Source organism: Macaca thibetana, chromosome 6, assembly GCF_024542745.1.
Source record: "Macaca thibetana thibetana isolate TM-01 chromosome 6, ASM2454274v1, whole genome shotgun sequence".
Lineage (NCBI taxonomy): Eukaryota > Metazoa > Chordata > Mammalia > Primates > Cercopithecidae > Macaca > Macaca thibetana.
Genome location: NC_065583.1, coordinates 106,407,068 through 106,434,178, shown reverse-complemented (window position 1 = coordinate 106,434,178; position 27,111 = coordinate 106,407,068). Strand labels below are relative to the sequence as shown.

The 27,111-nt window shown below is 41.2% G+C and overlaps 1 protein-coding gene across 10 annotated transcripts in view; it reads right to left on the bottom strand.

Moving 5' to 3' along the window:
* Positions 1-2,180: 2,180 nt before the first annotated feature.
* The window catches only part of GCNT4 (glucosaminyl (N-acetyl) transferase 4), a 29,708-nt gene continuing 4,777 nt past the window's right edge, over positions 2,181-27,111 (bottom strand). For 5 of the 10 annotated variants that reach the window (XM_050794479.1, XM_050794481.1, XM_050794478.1 and 2 more), the window contains 2 exons: positions 25,024-25,164; positions 2,181-6,716 (listed from right to left, as the gene is read on the bottom strand). In XM_050794479.1, the coding sequence (XP_050650436.1) occupies positions 5,354-6,715 (1,362 nt within the window). In that variant the 5' untranslated portion in view covers position 6,716; positions 25,024-25,164 and the 3' untranslated portion in view covers positions 2,181-5,353. The other 5 variants (XM_050794476.1, XM_050794475.1, XM_050794482.1 and 2 more) reach the window with 3 other exon arrangements.

Genomic DNA, 27,111 nt, shown 5'->3' with positions numbered 1-27,111 from the left:
TGAAATAGCTCTTTACTACCCATGCATTAAAACATCATCTTTTATCTGCTAGAGGACAAACTACATACTTGTTTTAAGCAAAAGTCTTTGCTTACTTTGAGAATCTGAATAGCCATTTATCAGAATAAATGAATACAATTTATTTCACATAAGTAGAGGCTGTAGTTGTATACATCAACCAAGCATCCGACACGGTTTTGAGAAGTTGATTTATAACAAACATACATGAAGAGCAATCAATTTAAAAATCCGTTCTCTTCAGTATTATAATTTCTGTCATGGAAATGCATCATAAGGAAGTAATTCAAGGAAAGCACAGCTGTATGTACAAAACTGTTCATAGCACTGTTATTTATGACAGCAAAAAAAATAAATAAATTAAGTAGTTTACAATTCAAATGTCCTACAATAAAGTAGAGGCTGAGTGAATTGTGGTATGACCATTACATAGCCATAAAGACCATGTAGCAACATGGCAGAGTGATTGTAAAAATATTGACAGTGGGGACAAAAGTCAAAACACATGTATCTAGATAAGAGCATTCAGAGAACTATAGTGGTTTTGTTAGGATGTTAGAATTACGAATACACGTGGTTTCTGTTTAATTTCCTTTATTGTTCTATGAGAAACAACAAAGAACAAAACAAGAAACAAGAACAAAAAATAAATTTACCCAGGTTCCTGGCCATGATTTTCTCTGAGATTATTTTCTGGCTGTTTGTCTTATGCATGATTCAACGGAGGGTACTCCAGGAGGGTGTGCTTTGCTGCTCTGTGGGAAGGCTGTATGTAAGGCCAGGTGAAGAGTCTTCCTGTGGCTTTGGTGTGTCCATGTGGGTTGACAGCCTGATCATCTGTCTCTGAAGCTGTTTGTTTTACATCATCAGATTTTTTTTTTTCCAGTACTGAGAGCAAATTTACAATGATCTATTCATTCTCTCTTGCCACAGTTTCCTCATAATCAGTTTCATGAAACTAGAAGCCAATTGTCCCAGTTTAGATGTAGATTTGTAGGTGCCAATGGGAACAAAAAGATATGAAACTTACGTAGGAATCAAATCAGTCTTTAATATGATGCTGTGTATAGACCTGCCTCACCACCACTGGCACCAAAAAATAGTCCCCTGTTCCTGAAATTACTGTGGATTTGCACAGTTGTCCAGCTTGGTGAGAGCTAGAATTAGCCTTAGGTTGAGTACAGTGTTTATTTTTTTAGGTTGAAGATCACCCACATGCCCTTACTCCTTGAGATGGATTGAGATTTGTGAGTGAAATACGCAAACCCTGGGCATATCTGCGTAGTAGGTAGGCTGGTGACTGTTACAGATTTAGAAATGGTGAAAGAAAAATGGCCAGGGAGCTTCTCAGGGGGTGGGGGTTGATGATAACAAATACTCAGCTCAGTAGACCTGGGAGAACAGAGCAGAAGTTCATCAGGAATCCTCCACCAGCAAGGCCTGGGGACATTGGGGGTGTCTGTGCGCTCACAACCAAGGCAGGAGTCCTTCAAAGAAAGGGAAGGATCTTGGCTGGGCGCGTTGGCTTATGCCTGTAATCCTAGCACTTTGGAAGGCCCAGGCGGGCAGATCATGAGGTCAGGAGTTTGAGACCAGCCTGGCCAACATAGTGAAAGACCATCTCTACTAAAAATACAAAAAATTAGTTGGGCATGGTGGTGGGCACCTGTAATCCCAGTTACTTGGGAGGCTGAGGCAGGAGAATCACTTGAACCCGGGAGGCAGAGGTTGCACTGCACTCCAGCCTGGGCGACACAGCGAGACTCTGTCTCAAAAAAAAAAAAAAAAAGAAAAAAAGTAGAAAGGGAAGAATCATGATTTTCCAGGAAGTGAGGGACCTGAGATAAAAAGCTCAACCTACCCTACTGAAAACTACTTCCATAAAGTAATCAAGCAAACAAGAGTTTTACCTAATTAATCTTAGAGGAGAAACCAGCCTGAAGGAGGACGAAGACAGGGAAATCCTGGAAGACTCTTTGAGACTTTACCAAATTAAACGGCTTAAGTTCATGTGCCTATATTGTGTATAATATGCAGGCTGAATGTCTTTTACACTGAAGTGAAATTAACTCTGCTCTTTAAATACTGGGCAAGTGCCATAAACTGAAAGATTGTGGGGAATCAGCAAAACCAGAGAAAGGAAAGCTCATAAAGTCCAAGGGTTTGGGTTTTTGGAGCATATTTTATTTTACAATACCAGAGAATCAACATCTAATAGTAGCATAATACAAAATGAAACACCAATCTATTTAAAACTCTCATAATGGGAACTGTATTTCAAAAATGATAAGAAAACATAGTAGGAGATTTAGAGACCAGTCAATATAAATGTATAAAAACTCTCGTTTCATCATCAATGCAAACAAAAATCATTTATAATAACATACATAAGAATACATTCACTTACATTCACAAAGTGGATTATCATTTTTATTTTCCATGAAATATGTCAAAATATATGCAAGTATATCTTCACATTCTGAAAGGCAAGATAAATCTTCAAATTTAAGTATGTACATTTCACTTAAATTAACCAAAATATTAAAAATAGCAGCAACACTGGTCTTTAAATACGTCTAATATCACAAGAGATTGTTCACACAATATAGACTGTTTTGGTAGCTCTTTCGTTATTAATATTGTTTAATATCCACATACAATTTAGAAACTCTAAGGTTCTGGTCTGATCTCTGAATAACTTAAAGTCTAGATTCAATAAATACGAAGAATAATTATAAAACACAGACTGCAGGACATTCTCAAGACCAGGGAGGAAATCATACCCAAAGGTTTTAGGGAAGAATCAGATATGAAGGCGTACAGGAAATCTGTAGGATTTCCAAGGCAAAAAGGTGTGATCTGACAAGCTCCCTGAAATGTTAACAGACTGAGTCCAGAGAAATGTGTGAATGTCTCAAAGGCACTTTCTCCGCTTCATCCTTCCATGTTCCCTTTGAATATGGCATTTAAGTGATGAACAACTTCGGAAATTTCCCAACAAACAGGGGATACAATAAGTTCTCACCAGCAGGCAAGACACTGGATCAGGAGGTTATTTGTTTTTCAGCATTTACGTTTATTCTGATGACCAAAGCCATAAAAACCAAGATTTCAACAGGATCTCATGTATTTCATCCTAGATGGTGGGAAAAGTATCTGTAGCCCAATCCTCAATGTAAGTCACTGTACCAACCTGTAACCCTATTGGCTTAGAAAGAAACCCTAAATGGGGTTACAGGAGTTTCCTCAGATCTAGATTTGGTTACAGAAGTTGCCCCTGTGACTGGGGCCTCTTTTTATATTTCAATAGTTTTTCAGAAAAGGTAAATGTTTAAGTCTTTCAATGGGGTTGGACCTTTGTTTGCCTTATACTCCTACAGGTATCACGCTCTGACATTGAAATGTCAATAGTTTGTACCTATTTTCATACCACTTCATATACTATTTCAATAGATTCTCACACACACACACACAAAAACCAAAACTTGTGTGGAAGAAGCAAGGATAGGCATCCAAGTGCTCATTTCAAATATCTGGAAAAACTGAGGTTCATAGAGACCAAAGTGACTTACCTGTTCATGGTCACACACGAGTGAACTGGTATGGATCTTTTGCAGAACTTAGCTCTATACAATGTTTACTTATTCTGAAGAATGGGGCTTGGAAATAGTTATTTCTGAAGAATGAAGTAATTTGAAGGCGGTAAATAAAAAGGGAGAAAAATGAGTTCAAGAGAAGAAAGGCAACAAGAAGTGGTGTCAGTTGGCAGTTAGTATTATGAACTTTAAAATGAGCAAAGTGCATTTCACATTTAGAACACAGACATTTCAAAATATGTAATACTTAAATCTTCCAAATTGTCCTATTTTGGCCTCGATTTACTACATCTTTAAATTAATATCTGAGGCTACATCTTTATTTACTGAGGCTGCCATTGAGACGTATGATGACCAAGAAATTTTTACATGAGTTCTACAATTTCCCAAGAGACTAGTGAAAATGTTCTCGCCTATTCTCAGAACACCATTCCTACCACATTTTACTTTTAGAACAATTCCATTACACACATGTATGTATGTGTGTATGTGTGTGTGTGTATATATATATATTTATATATATGTATATAAATATATATATATATATATATATTACTCATTTGGTGGTTTTCTCAAGTGTGGGGTTTAGAAAATATCCTTAATGAATATTCTTGCTGTGTCCTTAGGAAAATTAGTTTTTTTGTTTTCCTCTGGAACTAAGCTGAGAAAAAGACTGCGAGAAACTTAGAGCTTTCATCACTTTAAATCTGGATTCCAGTTGGACAGTTGCCAGAGAAGAAAAAATTTTAAATGACTGTAACAATTAATTTAGAAAGCTGTCATATTTCACACAACCTTTTCAAGAAAGTTTAGTGACTCTTAGCTTGATAGTTCCATAAAACAGAATTATAATGATTCCATTGTAAAGAAACTTATCTAGAATGATAACTTACAAATTGAAGACTTAGGCTTAATGTTCTGGTGTGCGACACTTGGAGCTATTGGTCAGTTCTTATTTTTAATCAGTAAATGCATTTTAAAGAAACAGTTGAACTAAAAAGGCCATTCATGATACTGTTTTGTAACATGATAAAAATATTGTATAAATCCCTTTGCTCCTCTTTAGGTACTACCTGTCCCAATCCATATCCTCACCCCCTTCCTTAACTTTCATACACTATAAATGCCCCCCAACAGTCTCCTCAACCCTGAATTAACCAAGTAATGCACCAAAAGGCAGATTATGCTTTGGCAAGCAGGAAATTGGACTATTCTTTGAGATTTTTCTGAGGTAGTGAGTCTTTCCTCCTCTGCTCTAATGGTTAAGAAATATCTTGGAAGGTAAGTTAAGAGACAAGTGGAGTGTTGGTCACAGTACTTAAACACTACTCTGAAATGGGTGGTTTATATGATCGGATGATTACCACTTCAGTAGAATCCTGACTGTTATGTGGAGAACTTAAAGATACCGAGATTGCCATGATGAGGATAAGCCACAGTCTCTAAAAAAGTGCTTGTCATACAGTTAGGTGCTCAATAATGTTTGAGGACTAACTGAATGTTTAAGATCTCTGACTTAGCTCAGTGAGATTACAACCAAAAACAAACATTAAAAAAACCTAGCCAACTGCAGGCTAATATCATCAATGGCTAGCTCACTTTCCCTTGTGCATGGAATTTTGGACACCTTTTAAAGTATGGGAGGACTGAGTTTAAACAGTATTGGGCATAGTATAGTGTTCAATTCCATACTGACTCAATTTATCACATACCCTCTTATTTCCATCCTGATTTTACTATCATGATGTGGTTGTGAGATTTCTATCCATAAATAACTTTTCTGAGGACAAAGTGATCCAGTCTCTCTGTTGTTCTTCAAGCTTTTCTGCCAAGCATTTAATCAAGATAGGGTCCACTTTAGAATCAAATTTATTAGCAAACCAATGTCCGTCTTTGATAAGCCACCTTAATTCTGCAGCTCCATAAATACACACGCTTCGAAGGTGAGATCCAGTACAACCGGGATAGAAAAAGCCTTCGTAGTAATTCCACTTGACAAGGCGGGTCTTACTCTGCAGATCAGACACATCCTGGGCTGATCTGGAAATCTCCCCAGGTATTCCTGGAACCCGAATCAAGGTAGCCCAAAAGTGCTCATCAGGAGAGTATGTGTCTTTAGACCAGGCAAAAAAGTCTTGAATGACGGAGTTGTTGAAAATATATTTAACAAATGCTTGACTTAAAACAAAATAAGCACTGCCAACAAATATCTGAATGTTATGGGGCGGTGCTTCCTTGGAGACGTTTGTCCTTACTGGTAGCTTCACATACTCATAAGGTACCCGTCTGAGTTCATGATGGTAAGTGAATCTTTCCAATTTACTGTTCGGGGGTTTCACTGTCTCCAACATATTTGCTCCATTGAGTTTTTTCAACTCTGACACTAATTCAAAATTTGACTTCAGGGGAAAATCTTGCCCACACAGGTTGATAACATATTTCCACTGGACTGAAGACTTCAGAAGGTCCGACAAGCAATTTAAATCAGCTTGGAGTCTGGAAATGTGGGCATATTCCACAGCCTCTAATTTGGAAGCAATGAAAATATTGGAGAAGCACTTAGCTAAATTGTTCATGGCAGCTTTGAAGGAATCAGGTGCCTTACGATCATAATGGATGCAGTAAATATTGTGCTGGTTGTATATAGCATGGATAAGCCTTTCAACCATAATCGCATCTTTGTGGACAACCAAAGAATAGGCTATTGGGAAGCTTTTCTCTTCCTTTGAAACAAGCTTTTGAGCATAACCTCTTAGAGTCTGATAAATGTCACAGTCACTAGTCATTGCCACAACATCATCATCCTCCAAGTCAATGATGTCCCTTCTTCTTATTTCCAGAGTCTTGCCAATTTCCAAAGGCTCCTGTTCGTAGATACCCGAACAGTTAACTTCATACCTGACTTCATCCTTAACATGAGTGTATCTGTTTCTTACAAAAGGCGAGGTGCTTAGGGAGTACTCAACCAAGTAAATGTCTTTTTGCGGAAAGAGCCATCTCACATTTAGAAGCTTTAACAAGGAGAGCAGCCATAGGGTTAAAAACAGGATGAAAACTTTCTGCTGTAGGGTATGTTTAAAATAACATTTGAATATCTTCATTCTGTAAGAGGAGAAAGAAATAATCCAGTTGGAATATTAAGAGAAAATCATGTCAGTTTATCCAAAATCTACCACATACTAGGCAGAATGCTGGCCCCAAAGATGAATGAAACAAGGTTTTTACCCTTGAAAGAATCCAGAAATAAGCAGATGGAATTATGAAGAATGGTGGTATTTTGGGGGTATTCTGTGTTAACTATACCTAATTTTGAGAGATGTTGATTTCCAAATAGAAGGGAAGGTAATGTAAACTCCTAAAATATAAATATAGTGTGTCTTATATTGTCTGCATTTCTGCTTAGCATATTTGAGGAGGGATTGCTCTGGTTTGGGCAGAGGTCTAGAGAACTGGATGTCATCAAGAGGGCCTCAGAGTGGCAAAGGACTCACCTGAGGCCAAAGGGAACATTTGTCTTGATTCTACCTCCAGATCCTGATTAGATCCAGGTCTGAAGTCAAACAAGGAAAGCCCAGGGAAGCCCACCTTCAGAAAGAAGGGTGGTGGGCAGACACCCAAAGGAGCTATACTAAGTAGTAGAGACTGTAAAATGTATAGATAACAAAATTGGGTAAACTTGCATATTTTCCTTATTTTTTATTTTGGTAACACCCATTTCCACACAGGGATTAGCCATTTAGCCCTTAAAATAAAAAGGGCCTGATTTTTCACTGAGAGTAGTAGGTGGGGTGTAAAAACTACCTTGAGGGGGAGCAATTTGGCAATACCTGTTAGTTTTAAATGTACCCACCCTGAAGATCCCCTGTGTGTGCAAAGTCAAGCACAAGGAGGTTCCCTACAATGTTTTGTATTCAGGCAAGACAGAAAATATCTCAAACATCCTTGAACAGTGCATTGATTAAATTACATCCATGCTATATTATGTGAAAAGGCCTGAGACCAATCTGCATGTACATGCCAATGGGGAACAATCTCTAAGTAATACTGTGAAATAAAAATAAGCAAAATGCAGAAGCATGTATAGTATGCTTACATGTCTATACATACAAAGAACATACACTAGCAAACTTTTTTTCTTTTTTGTTTTTGAGACAAGGTCTTGCTCTGTCCCCCAGGCCAGAGTGCAGTGGTACAAGCATGGCTCAATGCAGCCTTGAACTCCTGGGCTCAAGCGATCCTCCTGTCTCAGCCTCCTGAGTAGCTGGCACCACAGGTGTGTGCCACTATGCCTGGCTAATTTTTTCTTTAGTGGGGATGGAGTCTCACTATGCTGCCCAGGCTGGTCTTGAACTCCTGGTCTCAAGTGATCTTCCTACTTCAGCCTCCCAAAGTGCTGGGATTACAGGCATGAGCCACCACCCTCAGCCTAAACTTTTTCTTAAAGGACCAGGTAGTAAATATTTTTGGCTTTGTGGGCCATACTGTCTCAGTCACAACTCCTCAACTCTGCCCGTTGTGGTGGGAAAGCAGCCACAGATTATATTTCAATGAGTGGGTGTGGCTGAGTTCCAATAACACTTTATTTACAAAAACAGGCAGCCGGCTGGATTCAGCCCACAGCTGTAGTGTCTCCAAAAGGATATTGTATACACATGATGCTGGTAACAGGAGTTGCTTTGCAGGGTAGAATGGGAAAGGACTGAGGACTGGGGCCTAGGTAGGAGAAGGATTTACTTATCACTGAATATCTTGTAGTATCATTTGCCTTTAAAAATGATTATATTACTTTTTCAGATGAAAACAGGCTGACTGGGAGGAGGGTACAGATGTACTTATAGGGAGCAGCAAGAAGGGCAGCCCAGGAAGTACTAGCCCAAGGGTCCAGGACAGAAAGGCTGGCAGAGCTCCTAGGGCTGCTTCAGGAGGTTCAGATACTGAGAACTGGTGGGGTCTGAGTGCCCATGTGCAATTTCCTAACATATCTCAATAAACCTTAAATGGAAGATATAATCATTGTATCCAATTTCATTCAAGAGAATTGCCAAGAACTTGGAACCCAATTTAATTTTGTAGATTTCATCTATACAGACCAATTGACAAAACTCTGCCCTGGGAATGAGATCCCACCTTCCTCATTCACCTCCACTTAAATCCCTCTGTTTAAAGAACCGCACCTTCACCACCATGAACTGTACTGCAGAATCCCACCTCTCCAGCCACATCTTGTCTCTCCTCTGCGGACTGCCTCAGGCTTCTATCCTCAGCTCACTTCTCTTCTCCTGCATACTTGCCCCCTATCTGTACATTCCACCTTCCACACTGATGCCTTTCCATATTCCAGCACCTTTCCCTCCAGCCCTCACCTCTTGCCCAAGCCTCACAGGTGAACCTCCAGTTGCTGGATGGACATCACCGCCTGATATCCCGCAGGCACTCAGCCTCCATGAGTCCAAAACTGAACTCGACATCCTCAGCTCACCTGCGTCTTCTGTCTCAATATATGGTGAGACCATCCACTCATGGGCCATGTTTGAAACTAGAGTTACCCAACTCATCCATTTCACTCATACCCATGTTAACACATCACCTCATAAATGTGCCTCAAATTCATCATTTCTTCTCCATCCCCACTGCCAAGTCCAGACAGCATCTTTGCTGCATCAGCACCCAGGTTAAGAGACTCCTGGTCAGGCTCATGGCCCCGGGTCTCTTGACTGGTGTCAGCTTTTTGCTCCTCCAAAGCACACCGAACAGAGTCCCATCACTCAGGCTCAAGGCCAGGGTGCTTGCTAGTTGTTCTAAAGCTGTAGAAAACTGTCCCCACTCCCCTGCCCGATGCACAAGGCAACTCACTGCAACTCCAGAAGCCTGGGCACATGTGTAGAATTGGGTGTTGTGGTACAGTAGAAGACTAATCAGTCCCAAATAGGGGTGTGTGTGTGTGTGTGTGTGTGTGTGTGTGTGTCATTGTTTTAATTCATGGTTATTAGGCATAAATAGCATGTAGCTTACAGAAATGGCTAGAACGGGAAGGGGTCTAACTCAAAGTAAATTTTGGCTATTTCTTTTCTCACTTTTAGTCCATGGAGTCTCTAATTAACGTTAGCACTTCCCCCTGACACCACAGTAGTAAAAAGAAAAGACCTCACATTCTAAAGAGATTTACCAAGTCTTGCAGAGTTGTCATGTCATTTAACTATCATCTTCACACTTATATAAAAAGACCTGCCTTGTCACTCATTTCCAGGGCCTCTTCTGCATCCAGGCATCCCTGCCCTTCCTGAGAAGGCCTGGGGCACCCACGATCTGACTCTATCCTGGTTGGGAGAGTCTGAGTTGAGCAGGAGGCCATGGTTGCCTGCCCAGAGACAGGTCACAGGACATCCAGGGAATGAAGAGGTGGGAGGCACCCAGTGAGAAGTCCTTTGGAAACTGGCTCTGGGGCCCACATCTGAGAACCAGGAATGACAGTGAATTTCAAAGAAAGAAGGGTAGGAAAATGGGACAGCCCCCGCACCTCGCTTTCTGACACACCTTTGCCCAAGGCATCTTTAAGGGGGAGAATTTGTGTTGGGGTCAGCCTTTGATATCCTTTGAAAGGAGCAACCCTCTTCAATATTACCCTGTCTCAAATCAAAATAAAACCCCTTCACCTGCCTACCATGGCCAGAAATCCATTTATTTATTTATTTATTTATTTGTTTGTTTATTTATTTATTTATTTATTTTTACTTTAAGTTCTGGGATACATGTGCTGAACATGCAGGTTTGTTACACAGGTACACATGTGCCATGGTGGTTTGCTGCACCCATCAACCCATCGTCTAGGTTTTAAGCCCCGCATGCATTAGGTATTTGTCCTAGTGCTCTCCCTCCCCTTGCCCCTCACCCCCCGATAGGTCCCGGTGTGTGATGTTCACCTCCCTGTGTCCATGTGTTCTCACTGTTCAACTCCCACTTATGAGTGAGAACATGCGGTGCTTGGTTTTCTGTTCCTTTGTTAGTTTGCTGAGAATGATGGTTTCCAGCTTCATCCATGTCCCTGCAAAGGACATGAACTCATTCTTTTTTATGGTTGCACAGAAATACCTTTAACTGAAAAGCATTCCTTTCCCCAAAGAGGTGCGTAGGTGCAAAGCCACTTGGTATAGAGTTTTTGTCAAATCCTAAAAGGGGATGTTGGCCTCTTCCCAGATGCGGTGGGCACTAATAGTGAGGGGAATGCTGGCAGGAGGTTGGAGAAGACCACGGGTCCCCAACCTTGGTTCAGCTGGCTTTGGCTTCCTCTGAAAAAAACATCTGCATAACACCCTTGGGCCCCTCCCACTGGGCTCTGCAGGGGGTACACCCCCAGAGCAGCACAGCCCCAGGGGACACAAGTTGCAGGGGGTGGAGGAACCAGGTCTGACCAGAGTCAGCTGGGCTAAGGCTGGCTGTTACATTGGCCACATGGTTCCTGGGAGACCAGGCTAGCAATGTCACCTTCTGCAAACACCACACCCAGCACTTTCCCTCTTAAAGGTTTATGGGCAGGAAGTAGGCAAATGTTTTGCTGCCAGGAAGTGGTCTTACAATTACATTACAAATAACGCCCCACCCACAGGAGAAGCAGTATTTCCCCTTCTACCTGCCCGGGTAGTCAAGGAGGTCTGACCTGTTGCAGAGTTTATTGCCACATAGGCGCAAGTTCCTAGTGATGACAGAACTGAAAAAGCTGTAGCAAGGTTTGATGGCTATAACTCAGGTGAAATATGGTCTATAATAATTCAGTAAAAACCTACTCCTCACTAAAGTCCCAATAGCGATGTTGAATGAAGCATTTCCCTCAAACCATGTTCTTCTCCCAACCCATCCAGGCACTGTTGGAGCCTTCAAGGAAGCAGCAAGAACACAGAGGTGCACCCCAGCTAAGTGGACATGACCGCATTCAGGGACACCCCAGCGAAGTGGACACGATCACATTCAGGGACACCCCAGCTAAGTGGACATGACCGCATTCAGGGACACCCCAGCTAGGTGGGCACGACTGTATTCAGGGCTAAATGGCTACAACCATTAGCAGCTCTTCAACTAACTCTTCTTACCTTAGCAATTAAAAAACCCAGGACTGTCAAAGAAGTACAGATGCTTCCTTTCCCAGGGAAGAAAGGGGAATGGTACATCAAGAATGGGAGGAAGGAGACTGAGGAGAAAAGAACTGAGTAAGGTTAAGTTTAGGGACCAAGAATGCCTGCGCTTTTTTCAGGAACAGGTTGTGGGGCACTGGGGAGAGAGGAAGAAAGGATCTGGGTTCAGGATGCCACAGACCTAGGGCTTGAGTCCCTGGATGAACTCTTAGTAGCTGTAAGACTTTGATCAAACTATTTAAGCTCTCTGAAGGCCAGTTTTCTTGTTAAAATTGGGGCTGGACTGCTCTAGGAAAACATGGCCAGACTGCTTTTTAAAGCAGCTCCATGATCCTGTTCCTCCTCACCGGGCATGACCTCCCAACTGGGGTCTCCAGCTACCCCCACGCTGGTGCTTTCTGGCTGACAGAGGTTTCAGACCTCCCTGGGATGCAGCTCCCAGAGGGATGGGCAGGCCGCCATCTTTGCTGTTTTGCAACTTCACTGTTGATACCTGCAGGTACTGGAAAATCTGAGATTAGGGACTTCACGGCTTCTTTAAAGATCCGGCCCAGACCTGTGGCTTACTGTCCTGTTTTTCAATCTACTTCCTATTTCTCCACAAAGTCTCAACAAATTCAGTATTTTAGAATTAGTGCCTGAAGGCCTCCATGTAATGCGCTTTATTAATTTTATGGATATTCATCCCTCAGTATATACAGAGGATTCATTCCAGGGCCCCTGTGGGCCCTAAAATCTATGCACACTCAAGTCCCACAGTCAGCCCTGAGGAACCTAGTATGGGAGAAGTTGGCCCTCCATACATGTGAGATTTGCATCCTGCAAATACTACATTTTCAATTTGTATTTACTTGAAAAAAAAAAAAAAAACCTGTGTATAAGTGGACCCCCTGAAGTTCAAACCTGTGTCGTTCAAGGGCCATACTGTAGTTATTATTAATGTAGAATCATTCAATAAAGAGTTGTCACTAGCAGCACTGTTCTAAGTACTCTAGAGGTAATTCAGTCCCCTCAAGAGATTGATGAGGTAGGTACTACTGTTATCCCTCTTTTATAAGAAAGGATACTGAGGCACTGTAAGGCAACTAAATAAATGCCCAAGGTTACAGTTCTAGAAAGTGTTTTAAATGGAACCTGAACCCAGAGAGTCTTGCTCCAGACTTGCACTTTTAACCCTTTATGCAATACTGTCTCTTGGAATATAAAGAAAAAATTCTCCGTATTTCCCGCAACAGTTTTAGCACTTGACTAAATTTTCTCATTACCATGTCTTCTCTAAATGTCCTAAACAGGAACAGGAAGGGATTCCAAACATGGTCGAGGAGATCTTCCACCCTGTTTAAGAGGTGATTTCCATGGAGAATGAGCCTGGAGGAATGCTGGGTGAGGAATCACATTCTGTTTCTGTAGTCAGAGGCTGAGACCGATCAATGAGCTAATGAAGAGATTAGTCAGTCTTCCAGCCCATAGAATCAATTCAAGGAAGAGAAAGCAAGCTCATCCTGAGGGATTCTGCCATCAGTTACTCCTGTCCCGTATCCTGTCACCAATGACTTTATTGATTCATTTGTTCTTATAGTTATCTGTGACACAATTTAAGCACAGAGAATTGCTAATTGTTTTAGAAAACTTTCCAGGTGAAATTTCTCTTCATGCGGAGAATATTCCCTCTTCAGGCCACCTTAAAGTTCTTAAACTTTGTATTATTACATATCAGTTTGAGAAATAGGATATGAAGAGCTTATTGATCTAGAAATATCAGGGATTTTGCTTCTATCTAAAGCCTTACTAAGAAGAATCATCAGTTAAGAAGATCAATATAAAGACAAACTCATTAAAAAGCATCCTGATCTAGTTGAATAAGCTAACATCCTGCTACTGCAGCTCCTTGATTTCAATGAAGTCACTGATTCTCCCTTGGTGACTCGCTCATTGCCAAGCCCAGGGGATGTTCTGGAGTGAGACCATTAGGTGGGAGGATGATTCAGTCAGATGCGGTTCCTCGACACTCCCACAGCACTCCAGGAGTCATGCAGAGGAGCAGAAAGACAAGTTTCTTGCCTAGATGACCTTATATTCTTATTGTTCTAGAGGAAAGATTGCAAAAGCAAGTAATAATCAGATTGTGAGCAGGTAAACATAGCAACTATGTAAAACACAAGGAGAGGTGTGACTCAGTCAGAAATCCAATACAAATTGAGGATAAGCATTTCTCAAATAATAATAAGATATGGCCTCTAAAAGGAAAAGAAAAAGATTTTCCATTCCCTTTTATAAAGTAAGCACTTTCAGGCCGGGCACAGTGGCTCACACCTGTAATCCCAACACTTTGGGAGGCTGAGGCAGATCGGCCTGAGTGCAGATCACCTGAGATTAAGAGATTGAGACCAGCCTGGTCAACGTGGTGAAAATCCGTCTCTACTAAAAATACAGAAAATTAGCCAGGTGTGGTGGCGCATGCCTGTAATCCCAGCTATTTGGGAGGCTGAGGCAGGAGAATTGCTTGAACTCAGGAGATGGAGGTTGCAGTGAGAAGAGATCATGTCAGTGCACTCCAGCCTGGGCAAGGCAAGATTCAGTCTCAAAAAAAAAAAAAAAAAAAAAAAAACCCAAAAAACCAAAACCAAAAAACCAAAAAACCAAAAAACAAACAAAAAAACCAAACCACTTTCATAAAAAAAAAATCAGAAAAGTCCAAAAACGAAAATAAAGCTCACCAGGGGCCCATCACTTGGCAATAACATTTTGTAGACAGTATGTCCTTCCAGACTGGTTTTAAGAAACACATTTTTTTTTTTTTTGGCTTTGCTTTATAACAGTATCACTAGATAGGCACTGTCTTATCTATTTCTTTCATTTCACAATATACTATGAACAAGTCCTAACCTAAACTGGGTCTGTCAATTATTACAGAGTAAACAAATCCTAACAGAGGTAAACATACTTTTCTACAGGAAAAAAACCATTCAAATAATATAATTCATGTATCTAGGTCTTCTCCACCAATGCTTAATTAATAAAGCCACAGTTCCTGAAGAAGCCCAGAAGTGCACTATTAAAACTGAAAATAACTTTAAAGGTGATTGAGCCCATATTTCTTCTCCTCTAAATGTGCCTAGCCATCATTTAACCCCATCTCATTCCTGGGGTGCTGGGAACACCTTTCCCCCTTTACATATGTGTCTTGGTTCATTCCTGCTGCTATAACGAAGTATCTTAGACTGAATCGTTTAGAAACAATAGGCATTTATTTCTCGCAGTTCTAGAAGCTGAGAAGTCCAAGATCAAGGCACAGATTTGGTGTCTGGTGAGGGCTGCCCTCTGCTTCCAAGATGGTGCCTTGCTGCTGTGTTCTCATATGGCACAGGGCAGAAGAGGAAAGGGCGGGGAGGGGTGAATGAGCTCCCCCAAAACATACTTTATAAGGGCACCAGTCCTATGCCTTAGGGCTCTACCCTCATGATTTAATCACCATCTATAGGCCCCACTTCTTAATACTCTCACACTGGTGATTAAATTTCAACACATGAATCTTGGGGAACACAGACCATAGCAATATGGACAGAGGAGGGATGCCCAACCGCCCCATTCAGGTCTCTCACAGTGGCATTCGGTCCAGCCTGGCTCCACTCCCCACTCCATGGAGCCTGCTCTGGCTGAAGTCAACAAAAGCCTTCATGTTGCCAGCATCAGTGACACATACCTGTCCCTTCCTAGTGATCAATGCTAAGAGATAGCACTATTTGCATGATCTTATTCACTGTTCTTTTTTTTTTTTTCAGACAAGGTCTCACTCTGTGACCCACGCTGGAGTGCAATGGCACAATCTCGGCTCACTGCAACCTCTGTCTCCCGGGTTCAAGCGATTCTCCTCTCCTGTCTCAGCCTCCCTAGTGGCTGGGATTACAGGCACCCGCCACCATGCCTGGCTAATTTTTTTGCATTTTTAGTAGAGATGGGGTTTCACCATGTTGACCAGGTTGGTCTAGAACTCTTGACCTCAGGTGATCCACCTGTCTCAGCCTCCCAAAGTGCTGGGATTACAGGCATGAGCCACCACACCCGGCCTCTTATTCACTGTTCTTATACTCCATTCAATTATCCTATACTCCATTCAGTAAATCTATGAGATAGGTACAATTATCATTATCCTCATCTTTCAGATTGAGAAATCAAGTCAGAAGATAAATAACTTACCTTAGTTCATATAGCTAGTATATTGGAGGAGCAAGGATTTTCAACTATGGTCCAATTTTCAACTATGGTCCAATTTCAGAGCCTACACCACTAAACACAATTCGAGACTGCCTTTCCAATCTCCTGGCAGTAGTAGCACCTGTTGGTTCTACATCCAAAATGTATTTCAAATCCACCCACCTCTTTCCACTCCATGGGAACCACTCTAATCCAAGCATCAACTCTTGCCTAGATACAAAATAACCTTACCTGGCTTCCCTTGCTTTCCTCTAATCCATTCTCTGTACTGTAGCCAAAATGATTTTTTAAACATACAAATCAGATCACTGGCCCTCCCTAATCCCACTCCCTACATCTAAAACCCTTCACTGGGATTTCACGTCACGTAGAATAAAACAAGAAATGCTTTTCATGGCCATAACGGCTCAGGCAGTTCCCATGGCTGCCTTACTCTACACGTTCATCTTATTCTACTCTGTCTTTCTCATAAAACTCTAAGCAACACCAGCCTTCTAAAAGTTCCTAGAACATCCTAGTCTCTTCCTTGCCTCAGGACCTTTGCACCTCCTGTTCTCATGTCTAGACTACTTATCCTGGATCCTGGCATGACCAGGTGCTCCAGGAAAAGAAATAGATTTTCCTCAGGTCCTCTCTGATAACTCTTTTGTTTTTGAAAGAGTCTCGCACTGCCGCCCAGGCTGGAGTGCAGTGGTGCGAACTCGGCTCACTGCAACCTCCGCCTCCCAGATTAACCCTTCTTAAATCTCTCTCCTATCACACTCCTTGTTTTCTTCTGAGCACTTGCTACAAGGAATAGTTACTTCACTTGTTTATTACCTGTCTTGAGACAGAAACATAAGGTCTGTGAAGGCCTCACTCACTACTTTACCCCCAGCACTGAAGACATCCATACCTGGCACAGGGTAGTTGCTCAATGGGGCAGAGTCAGAAGACCGAAGCTCTAGTCTAGGCTCTGCCACCAAAAATTCTTCAAGTGACACTAGCATATCACTTAATCTTGGCAAGTCTTTCTTTCCCATGTGTTAAATGGGATAATGTTTTTTCTATCCCACAGTGCAATTGTGAAAGTCTTATGATGTAATGCATGTGAAAGCCATGGGGAAAAAGACAACTTTGGTATGCAAATGTCAGGTACGAGGACCTCCACAAGAGGAATGGTTTCTTAGGAAAACTGAGAAAGAGTCAACATGTTATAAGTTGGTTTTACTTTTCTAAAACAGTATGTTCATTATTCTCTTCATTCTGACATTCTAATTATTATTGGGTTTTCACTACTTGACAGCATTCTTTTTTGTTAATATCTGGAGTATAAATTGTTCCTAAAGTTTCAGAATTATGTAGACATACACCTGTCTTGGATTTTGAGAGATAGGAAGCAATGTAATTAATCTTTATAGTTGTTTTTCTCCCCAGTATGCTCGATATTTTTCAAAAGATTAATAACCAAAAAATTTATTTAAAAGACAGCCAAGAGCACATACAACTAGTTTCATGCAGAGTTACAACTGGCTAAACACGGTCTGTAAGTTTATGTGTTGCAAAAGCTATAAACTTTTCCCATAAGTTCATTATCTTTTACGGGCAATTCTCCAGATATTGCAAAACTACAATGACTTGTTCTTGCATCCCTGTTTGGCAAAGTCATCCCTAAGGACCATGTAACCCACAAAGCAGTACTGAGAATTCTGCAGTAATGTGAATACACCAACACACACTCATACAGGGCCTTTGCCAGTGTTCTGTCACTCAAATCAAACATCAATGAGACTGGCTCAGCTCAGTGCATTGGGATGCCCTCATCTAAAGGAGCTCTGTTTGATGTCCCTGCGGAATGTATGACGACTGACAGCTTTCTCTCTAGGCCTGCAATTATGAACGTCATCATCTTCTTTAAATAAAGGACTACTTTACCTGCAAGATTTGGAGAATAGAGACTTAAAGGAAAACACTGAGCATGAAAATAATTCTATCAACCACCTCTATAGATTATAATTCTTCTAGCTAGAAACTTTACTGGATCCTCTCACATTTGGGCAGAAATAAGGGACCTGTAAGATTACATGGGAAATGAGCAACCCACATCAAGATGTATATACTCAGGCATAGACCTCTCAAGGTCATTGGAAATCTGGGCTGTAGCGATGTAACAACAACAACAACAACAAAAGCACAGAATTCAGCCACGGTCACACCAATTGGGAAACAGTAGACTTGATTCTGGGCTTTATTTCATCTGGTCCACAGGGCAAATATCAAAAGCTGATTGTGTGTGTATCTAGCTGGGCAAAGCTACATGGCTAAAAAGTCTTTAGCAGGAAGTGTAAAGGGCCACATACAATGAAACTGAATGAAAAAGTTTTTGTTTTGTAATAGATTGTGACCCTCAACAGGGAGTAAAACATTAACAGTTTTTCTCTAAAGAAAATTCTAAAAAATATCAGAAGATGGTGAATTTCAAAAATAGTTATGCCTTCAAATTTCAGTTTGATGAAAAAGCTCACATGAAATGTTTGCTTCTTTTTAGATGTAAAGGATTATGAAAAAGGGGTGAATGAATGAATGCATTAGATCTTTGCCTCTCAAGCTTTATCAAACAAAGAGGTTTCATTCCTTCTTGGGATCCCCATCTTCTCTGCCCTTCTTACTTAGCTTGACACAACATAAAGCCAAACTACATTTTATGTTCCAGGTTCTAAGTTAAAAATATGGGTTGAGAATATTTTGACTTCTTTTTCTATGAAGTAGAAAAACTGAATTGAAAAACATGTCTATTTTTGAAAATGTATATTTATTGTACTAAAAAGAAAATAACTTTCTCCATCTAATATCTACATGGTATGCTTTTTTCCCCCTCAGAAATTTTTGGAAGCATTTATTTTGGTATTATATGGCTAACTCCATATTTTTTAACTGGCCAAAACTAATTCCTCAAAGATTCCATGACTAGCTGAAGAGGTATGGGTAACTGATTTCTACATGTGCATTTAAAGCAGAATCTCCAATGTCCATCACAGAGGCAGCACAGGGATAAACAGACGTGAATCAAGGGTTTGTTTTTTTTTTTTGAGACAGAGTCTTGCTCTGTAGTCTAGGCCGGAGTGCAATGGCATGATCTTGGCTCACTGCAAGCTCCGCCTCCTGGGTTCACATCATTCTCCTGCCTCAGCCTCCCAAGTAGCTGGGACTACAGGCGCCCGCCACCTTGCCCGGCTAAGGTCTGTGAAGGCCTCACTCACTACTTTACCCCCAGTACTGAAGGCTAATTTTTTTGTGTTTTTAGTAGAGACAGGGTTTCACCGTGTTAGCTAGGGTGGTCTCGAACTCCTGACCTTGTGATCCACCCAGCTCAGCCTCCCAAAGTGCTGGGATTACAGGCATGAGCCACCACACCTGGCCAAATCAAGGGTATTGATGTTAGAAATGGCCTGAGGCCAGACCACACTCTTCATGAATGGATTAGACACCCTGAGTTTAAAATCATCACCCTTAAAACCCTGAGTTTTAAGTCAGGAGAAGAGCTTGCTTGTTTGTTTCCTGGGTTCTTCCAATATGGTGGGAAGCCCAGCTGGAGACTTCAACATGCTTCTGCACTTCCACTGAAAAACTCAGGACTGGCAGCTCTTGGCATGACTTCATCATTTAGCTAAGATCTGTGTGTTTCTTGGCTTAAAATGTACATATTGCTCTCAGATCTTGTGTGCATATTAGACACAATAAAATTAAGACTCAGGAATTCAAAAATTAAGTTAAAAGGATGGAAGAAATAAAAATTTGCAGTGCTTGGGAAAATTCTGCCACAATAGGAATTTCAAAAGCTGAGATTTCAACCTACGAAAAGTCAAATGTAGAAATGATTCCAGAAAGCTCTCCAACCGCCATCTCCTACAAGGATCCCTTCTAGCGATGGTTTTAATTAAGTTAACAGGTCTTTTTCAATATGTAGGTTTTATTTCAGGTTAATAAAAAGTAAAAAGACTGTTTAGTTTACTAAGAGTCTAAGCCAACTTATATATGTCAACTGTATACAAGGCAAAAGTAAAAACCAGACTCCTCAGATTTTCCAACAGATTATGATGTTAAAACAGTATGGTCTGGTGCCAGCATAAAGAGAGATCTGTGGGATAAAATCCAGAAACAGATCCATAGGTAAGGGTTTTTATATATGGCTCTGGTAGAGAGTCAGTTGCCTTCCAACATCCATCCTCTCTTCTTTACTAAGAGAACCCTATATTGTTGGTGGTAGAAACACATCTCTTGAAAAGACTTTTCTCTAACTTCTATTGTATAGGAATAAAATATAATGTGGGATTTTGGGAAAGTTTTCCTAAAGGGGCCTGATTCAGGTAGGAGGTATGCCATTTTGTTCTTTCTTTTCTTCTTCTTCTTCCACTTTTCTGCCTGGAACTCCAACATGATGGCTAGAGTTGCAGCACCCACCTTGAGACCATGAGGAACAGACCAAGAGAATATCAGAGATATCAGGATACCTCAGCCCCCATATCCTCAAGCTACTGAACCAACGCCAGCAAACACCCACTTTGAATTCTTGTTATATGAGAAAAGTAAGCCCTTATATGTTTAAGTAACGTGCACTTTGAAAGATGACCGTAGGAAAAGGAAATGCTTAACTAACATATATATACGCACGTCCAGGAGCCAAATTAAATTTAAATCAGATTAAAGTGGCTCCTTACACAACAGTACCTTCCTATATATAGCCAAGTGCAAAATAATGTGTCTTAAATGATACTGAACTTCTCATCCATCTACATTTAGAGGCAGATGGAGGCTTTAGGTAAACATCTGAAGGAAAGCAGATGCCAAGATTTACCAAATTAACTCTGATGTTGGCAAGAACTGTGCAGTCTGCTCGCCATGCCTCAGTTAAGCACTCTTTAGCTTATGGCAAACCTCCTCTGTGTATGGTTTCTAGTCATAGGCAGGGGACAGGTCACATAATCCCTGAAGGTCACCTTGCAGGTGGGCTGTCTTCTTGAGAACGTGTTATGAACCACAGGACTTTGGAACCTGCTTTCAACAAATAGCCATCAGCATCATGTAGATATCAACTCAACAAGTACCATGTTGAATAGTTCTGAGCCACCCCTGAATGTGCCCCTTTTCCCTCCAGTTGCTGCCTGACCCCATTCCTCTTCTTTCTGCCCCACACTGGACCCCCTCCATGTTACCTTCCTGCTTTACTTCTTTTTTTTTTTTTTTTTTTTTTTTTTTTTTGAGGCGGAGTCTTCACTCTGTCGCCCAGGCTGGAGTGCAGTGGCACCATCTCGGCTCACTGCAAGCTCCGCCTCCCGGGTTCGCGCCATTCTCCTGCCTCAGCCTCCCGAGTAGCTGGGACTACAGGCGCCCGCCACCGCGCCCGGCTAATTTTTTGTATTTTAGTAGAGACGGGGTTTCACCGTGTTAGCCAGGATGGTCTCGATCTCCTGACCTCGTGATCCGCCCGCCTCGGCCTCCCAAAGTGCAGGGATTACAGGCGTGAGCCACCGCGCCCGGCCCCTGCTTTACTTCTGTGTACATCATACAGGTTTAGAATTTAAAGCTAATGGTTCTGAACTGAAGTCCTGAGTCTGCTGCTAATAAGATGTCATTAACCTAGTAGCCTTCCGCCTCCTCATCTGTGAAAGAGGAACAAGGGCACTGACTCACATGGTTACCATGATGACTAAATGAGCTAATGCACTGGGCACATTTTGGCAGGAAAAACAGCCTGGCACAGGGCTGGATGATGGTAAGGGATCAAAAGTATTTGAAGCAGCCCAGTGTCATTGACCAGTGGCCATTCTGTAAACAAGGACTGGGCTTCAGCTTCAGCATGCTACGTGTACTCCCGCACTCAGACACCATCTCCAAAGGCAACAGCCACGGATTTCCGCTGGGTAGACTGGTGCAGAAACATCAAAGGCTTCCACGATTCTCATGGTCAAGGAAGAATCAGACAAGGGCCCACTTGTACTATTTTTACAATTTTTCTTCAGGTTTGACATATTTTCAAAATAAAAATGGATTTTTTTAAAAAAGAGAATCACAGGGATAGTGGGGAGAGGACAGAATGAAAGTGCTTTAAATCTCTGCCTCATATTAGGATTCAGGCAACACATTTTTAGTAGCACAGTTTTGAATATTTTTTAGGTCTAGTGTCATTGCTGTCTTCTTGCTATAACCTATACTTTCCAAGTATTATCTGGTTCACTTCTTTGTTGTAAAAATAACTTTTCTTGTTTCTTATTTATGAATTAGTTGATGAACATATTCTTTTTTTTCTATTATGGTGGTGAAATATACATAACATATACCACTTTAGTCAATTTTAAGTGTACAGTTCAGTGGCATTAAGTACATTCATATTGTTGTGCAACCATCACCACGATCCGTCCACAGAACATGTTTATCTTCCCGAACTGAAACTCTATACAAATTAAACACTAACCCCACAGTCTCCTGCTTCTGCGCCCTGCCAACCACCATTCTACTTTCTGTCTCTACAAATTTGATTACTCTAGGCATCTGTATCATAGGAATCATACAATATTTGTCCAATATTTGACTGGCCTATTTTGCTTAACATGTCTTCGAGGTTCATCCATGTTGTAGTGTGTGTCAAAATTTCTTTCCTTTTTAAGACTAAATAATATTCCATTGTATGTATACATTACATTTTGGTCATCCATTCATCTGTCAGTGGATACTTGCTTCACTTCCATCCTTTCAGCTATTGCAAATAATGCTGCTATGAACATGGGTGTACAAATACCTGTTTGAGTTCCTGCCCTCACTCTTTTGAGAATATCCCCTATATAAACCTTATGTTCTTAGATATCCAATTTCTATCCTGGTTGCCCATCCATCCCACAAACATTTACTGTGCGCTTGCCATGTGTCAGGGAGGCACTGTGTTAGATTCTGGAGAGATGCAACTAGAAACTCTACTGCCTGCACAAATGCAGAGAGAAATAAACAGTGAGGTCCTAGGTAACTGATAACACAATCCAAGAAATCCCAGTTATTTTGTCACATTCACATTTGAATTTCTTTTCTATAGAAATTTTCCGGAAAAGACAAGTCACTAGCTAGCATTTGGATTTTTTTTTTTTTTTTTAAATTCAGGGATTTTCTTGCCATGATGTTGAATTGATGTTCAATTCAACGATAGATGTTCGATTCAATGGTCAACATCAGTTGAAATGATGTTCTTCCTTTCTGAGGATCTCTTCTCCAGTTCTGCATCCCATCTTTCAGCTCTACAATCATTCTATTAATGTTTTTTTCACATTGTAACTTTGCAACCTAATTGGTGTCTACCTTGTGTATCATTCCATTTCTTTCTTCTGACACATCTGCCGTATATGTCTGTCTGAACTTGCCAGCCTCAGAGGAGGGCAAGAGGGTTGCTGGAAAGGCTAAAGGAAGAAGGAACCTGGTAGAAGGTGATGGCTGGGCAGAATGAGCTCCTCCTTGTTCCACTGAGGTAGAATGTGGGGCTGTAGAGAAAGGACACAGCACAAATATTGCAAATATGCTGCAGTGACACAGACAGCAGGAGAAGGAAGGAAAAAAGGGGCCTTGGAAAGCACAGGAACTCTGCGAGGTGTTGTTCCTTCTGGTCCTGGGCTGAACTGTCCACCCTCTGCTGCCGTCTGAACGAGCTGCTCTCGAGTGGACTGTCCAGATCTTGCAGATGACCATGAGAAATGTCAGGGCTTGCGGACTCCTGGAAACAGGTCTAACCTACCCAAGAGCAGACAGGCTGACTGGACAAGCCCGGGCACAGCCAAGAAGCAATTCTTGCCAAAGGGTCATCCTTGCCAGTTTTCCCCTTAACTAGATTAGAAGAAAGCCCAGAAGACCAACAAGAGAAGATGGGGTTGCACAGGGGAGGGAAATGAAAAGAAGAGAAGAGCTGGAAGCACAGAAGATTCCTGGGGAAGGAGTTAAGAATATGCCACTCCAAAATATCTCGCTGTGATATTGACTTTTGAATTAAGGGTACTTGAAAAATAACAGGTACAAGACCATTCTGCCCTTCGTGCTGTTTCTTAAAAGCAGGAGATGAAATCCTTACGTGAAATGACAATGCTGACAGACAGTCTCCTTAACAGTCTTGTCAAGGACAGAAAGTTGTGGCCGAGAAAAATTTGTACAAATTTTGTTACACAACCCTTATCCTCCTACCCGCTTCTCCCAGTTAACTACCCTAGCCCAGGCCTCTTTTTGCCTTGCTACATTTTCATAATTTCCTACTCTTTCTCCAATCCACTATATAAGTGTTTGATTCTCACTGCATCTCTGGGGCTTCATTTCCTTATGAGGGTTCCCCTGTCCCATAAAACTTTTATTAAATAAATGTGTGTGCTTTTCTCCTGTTGATATTTCTTATGCCAAGTTAATTCTCAGGCCCAGCTGAAAAACTGTAAGAGTGTAGAGGCAAATTTTTGCTTTCCTACAATAGAGATTTACTTGAGACTATAGAGAACTTTATTATCACCAGGTGCTTTTTCAATTTTATTTATCTATTGTTGATTTGCTTACTATGGCAGGGCAGCACATGGCATCAAAAGAGGTTTGGAAGCATTTTGGAGCATCTTGGAGGAGGAGAGCGGCTGGATTTTATTGAGATGTTGAGGTTTGGTTTAAGGCTGGAATTTTACTGTGGGTGGGGTTTGGGGGAGGCTTGACTAGGATTGGATAAGGATCATGATATAACAGTTTAGGACTCTAGGTAATTTTTCATGCTCTAGAAACCATGGCTAAAAGCACTCCTGCCACAGAGTTGTTCTGCCTTTTGCCTTTAAAAATGATTTTCTGCAATTATATTACCTAATTGTACTCCTTTAAGAATCATGTATGAGCAACATTTTAGGTTTTTTTTTAAATTAAATAACCTGAATCTCTTGGTTAAATCTAGACTTTAGCACAAAACTCTTAGGTTTTGGAGCTTGGGGGAGGTAGGTAAAGCAGAGAGAAATTACAAGGCACAATTTTTGCTTCCTATTATTTTGAAGCTTCTGAATTCATCTTAATCTGACTATAAATAAACTGAAACTTACCTTTGTGTCACCTCCAATGAAAACCCCAGGCTGATGGTATAAACAGCATAGGGAAAGGAGCATCACCGTCAGTTACTGAGGAGGTGCTATAGACGTCTGTACTGGGACAGAGACCGAGGATGCAGTTCTAGAACATGGGCCCTATAAAGAGAAACCATGTGCGGGAGGACTTTAGAACAACAGTCATTTAAATGCAAACAATGATGGGACTGATGACAAGTATTCCTCTGACGTTAACCCAGAAGGATTGCAAAAGATGCTACGTTTTTGAGCCTCATTAACTGTGAGGAAGGCCTCTAACAAAGATGCTCACGTTATTATTAACTCCTCAACCAGGATATCAGTAGCCAAATTGGCAAAGGACACAAAGGTGAGACTCAGCTTATATGGAAAATGACAGAAATAGGAACCAAGCAGATTACTTGGATCTAGTAAGATGAATTTTAACAGAGAAAAGTACAAAACTAACATGTGCAAAAAATTAACTGTATTTGTTAATGGAGAAACGTGGTTCATGGAGAATTGTGGTTTGCGGAGAAACGTGGTTGGACAGGAGCATCTCTAGAGGATAGTTTAGCGTTTTGGCTGACCGTACGTTTGGCATGAGTCACAGTTTGGTTCGAGACTGTCAAAAGAAAACAAAATGCAGCAAAACAAAAACAAAAACAAAAACAAAACCATCGTGGTCCTGGACAGCATGCAAACCACAAAGCTGCAGAATGAGACAGCTGAATGCAGAGTGCGAATCCCTGTTTCTATGAATAGTACCACCCAAAGAGGAAAGCATTTCCACAGTTTAGACCTTGGGACAGAGGAAGGGACCACCCCACTCTGCTCTGTCCTGAGCAGACACCCTGAGAAATGAGTTTGTGTCTGGCTACACCCGTCTGCTGGAATCATAACTGATGGAAGTTAAGCAGCCCAGTGAGAAGCTAGCGACCACAAGAGGGACGTGGAAAGGCTAAGGCTGAAGAAGTAACGACTCAATAGAGGAGTGAAAGCTGGCTCTAAATATTTAAAGAACTTATTAAAGCACAAATTGCTGAGCCTCACAGGTTCCCAGGGGATGCTGACGTAGATGGTCCTGAGGCCACACTTTGAGAACCGCTGCTCTAAGTAACAAAATTGTAGTTTTTTTTTTAATACTCTGTAGTTCTAAGATTCCACTAAGACCCGATGGCCCGTTTCTCAGTAAATCCACATTGGGAAAAATTTACTGGTTTTGAAGCCTCACACATTTGTGGTTAAGATTATGTTCTTTCTAACATTTCATATCGCTTAGCAGAAGTTCAATCTTTCCTTTATGCCCCTTAGTGTTTCTTATGAGTTCAGCTTCGTAAAGCAGACTTCTGTTTCTGCTTCATTTTCTGGAATCTTTATATAGTAGACATTTTTCCTCTGGTCTTCCACTTTGCCTGTATTTTTCTGTTATGTTCAGCAGATCAAGCTTCATAACATACTAAGTTGTGAGCTACCTTTATCAAATGATATCTGGCTCCCCACATCTACAATAGTAAATACTGATCCAATCCTGTCTCTAAATGCCCACACTGAGCCCACCATCCCAGAGATCTATTAGGATGGAAACGGCTGCATTCAATTCCTGATTAATTTTCTTTTCTCTTATATACTTGAAGCTTCAGTCTTTAGATCTCACTAGGAAAATTACAAGCATATGGGAATGCATGTAAATGACATGCAAAGTAATGCAAATTAATACAAAACATACATCTCTAAGTTGCTTGAGAAAGGTCTATAAGCCTCAATGTTGATGTTATTTGCTTTGCTTCACTACACTCTGGCAAGCAGTGACTGGATCCTTTTATTACAGTTAATTTTATACAGCATCGAACACCTGACACTTGTTGACACATTAAGTGGAAGATGCCTTGCCTGTGAGTCAGGCAAATGGGACCCTGGCCTTAACGTAGCCACAGTTTGGCTGTATGGCCTTGGACAGGTTCTCAACATTCTCTAGGTTTCACATTCTACAACCAGGAATGATTGAAATGGCATCATGATAATAACACCGCCAGGACGAAGGTTTACTGAGCACTTACTATGTGCTAGGCATAAGGCACACATGAT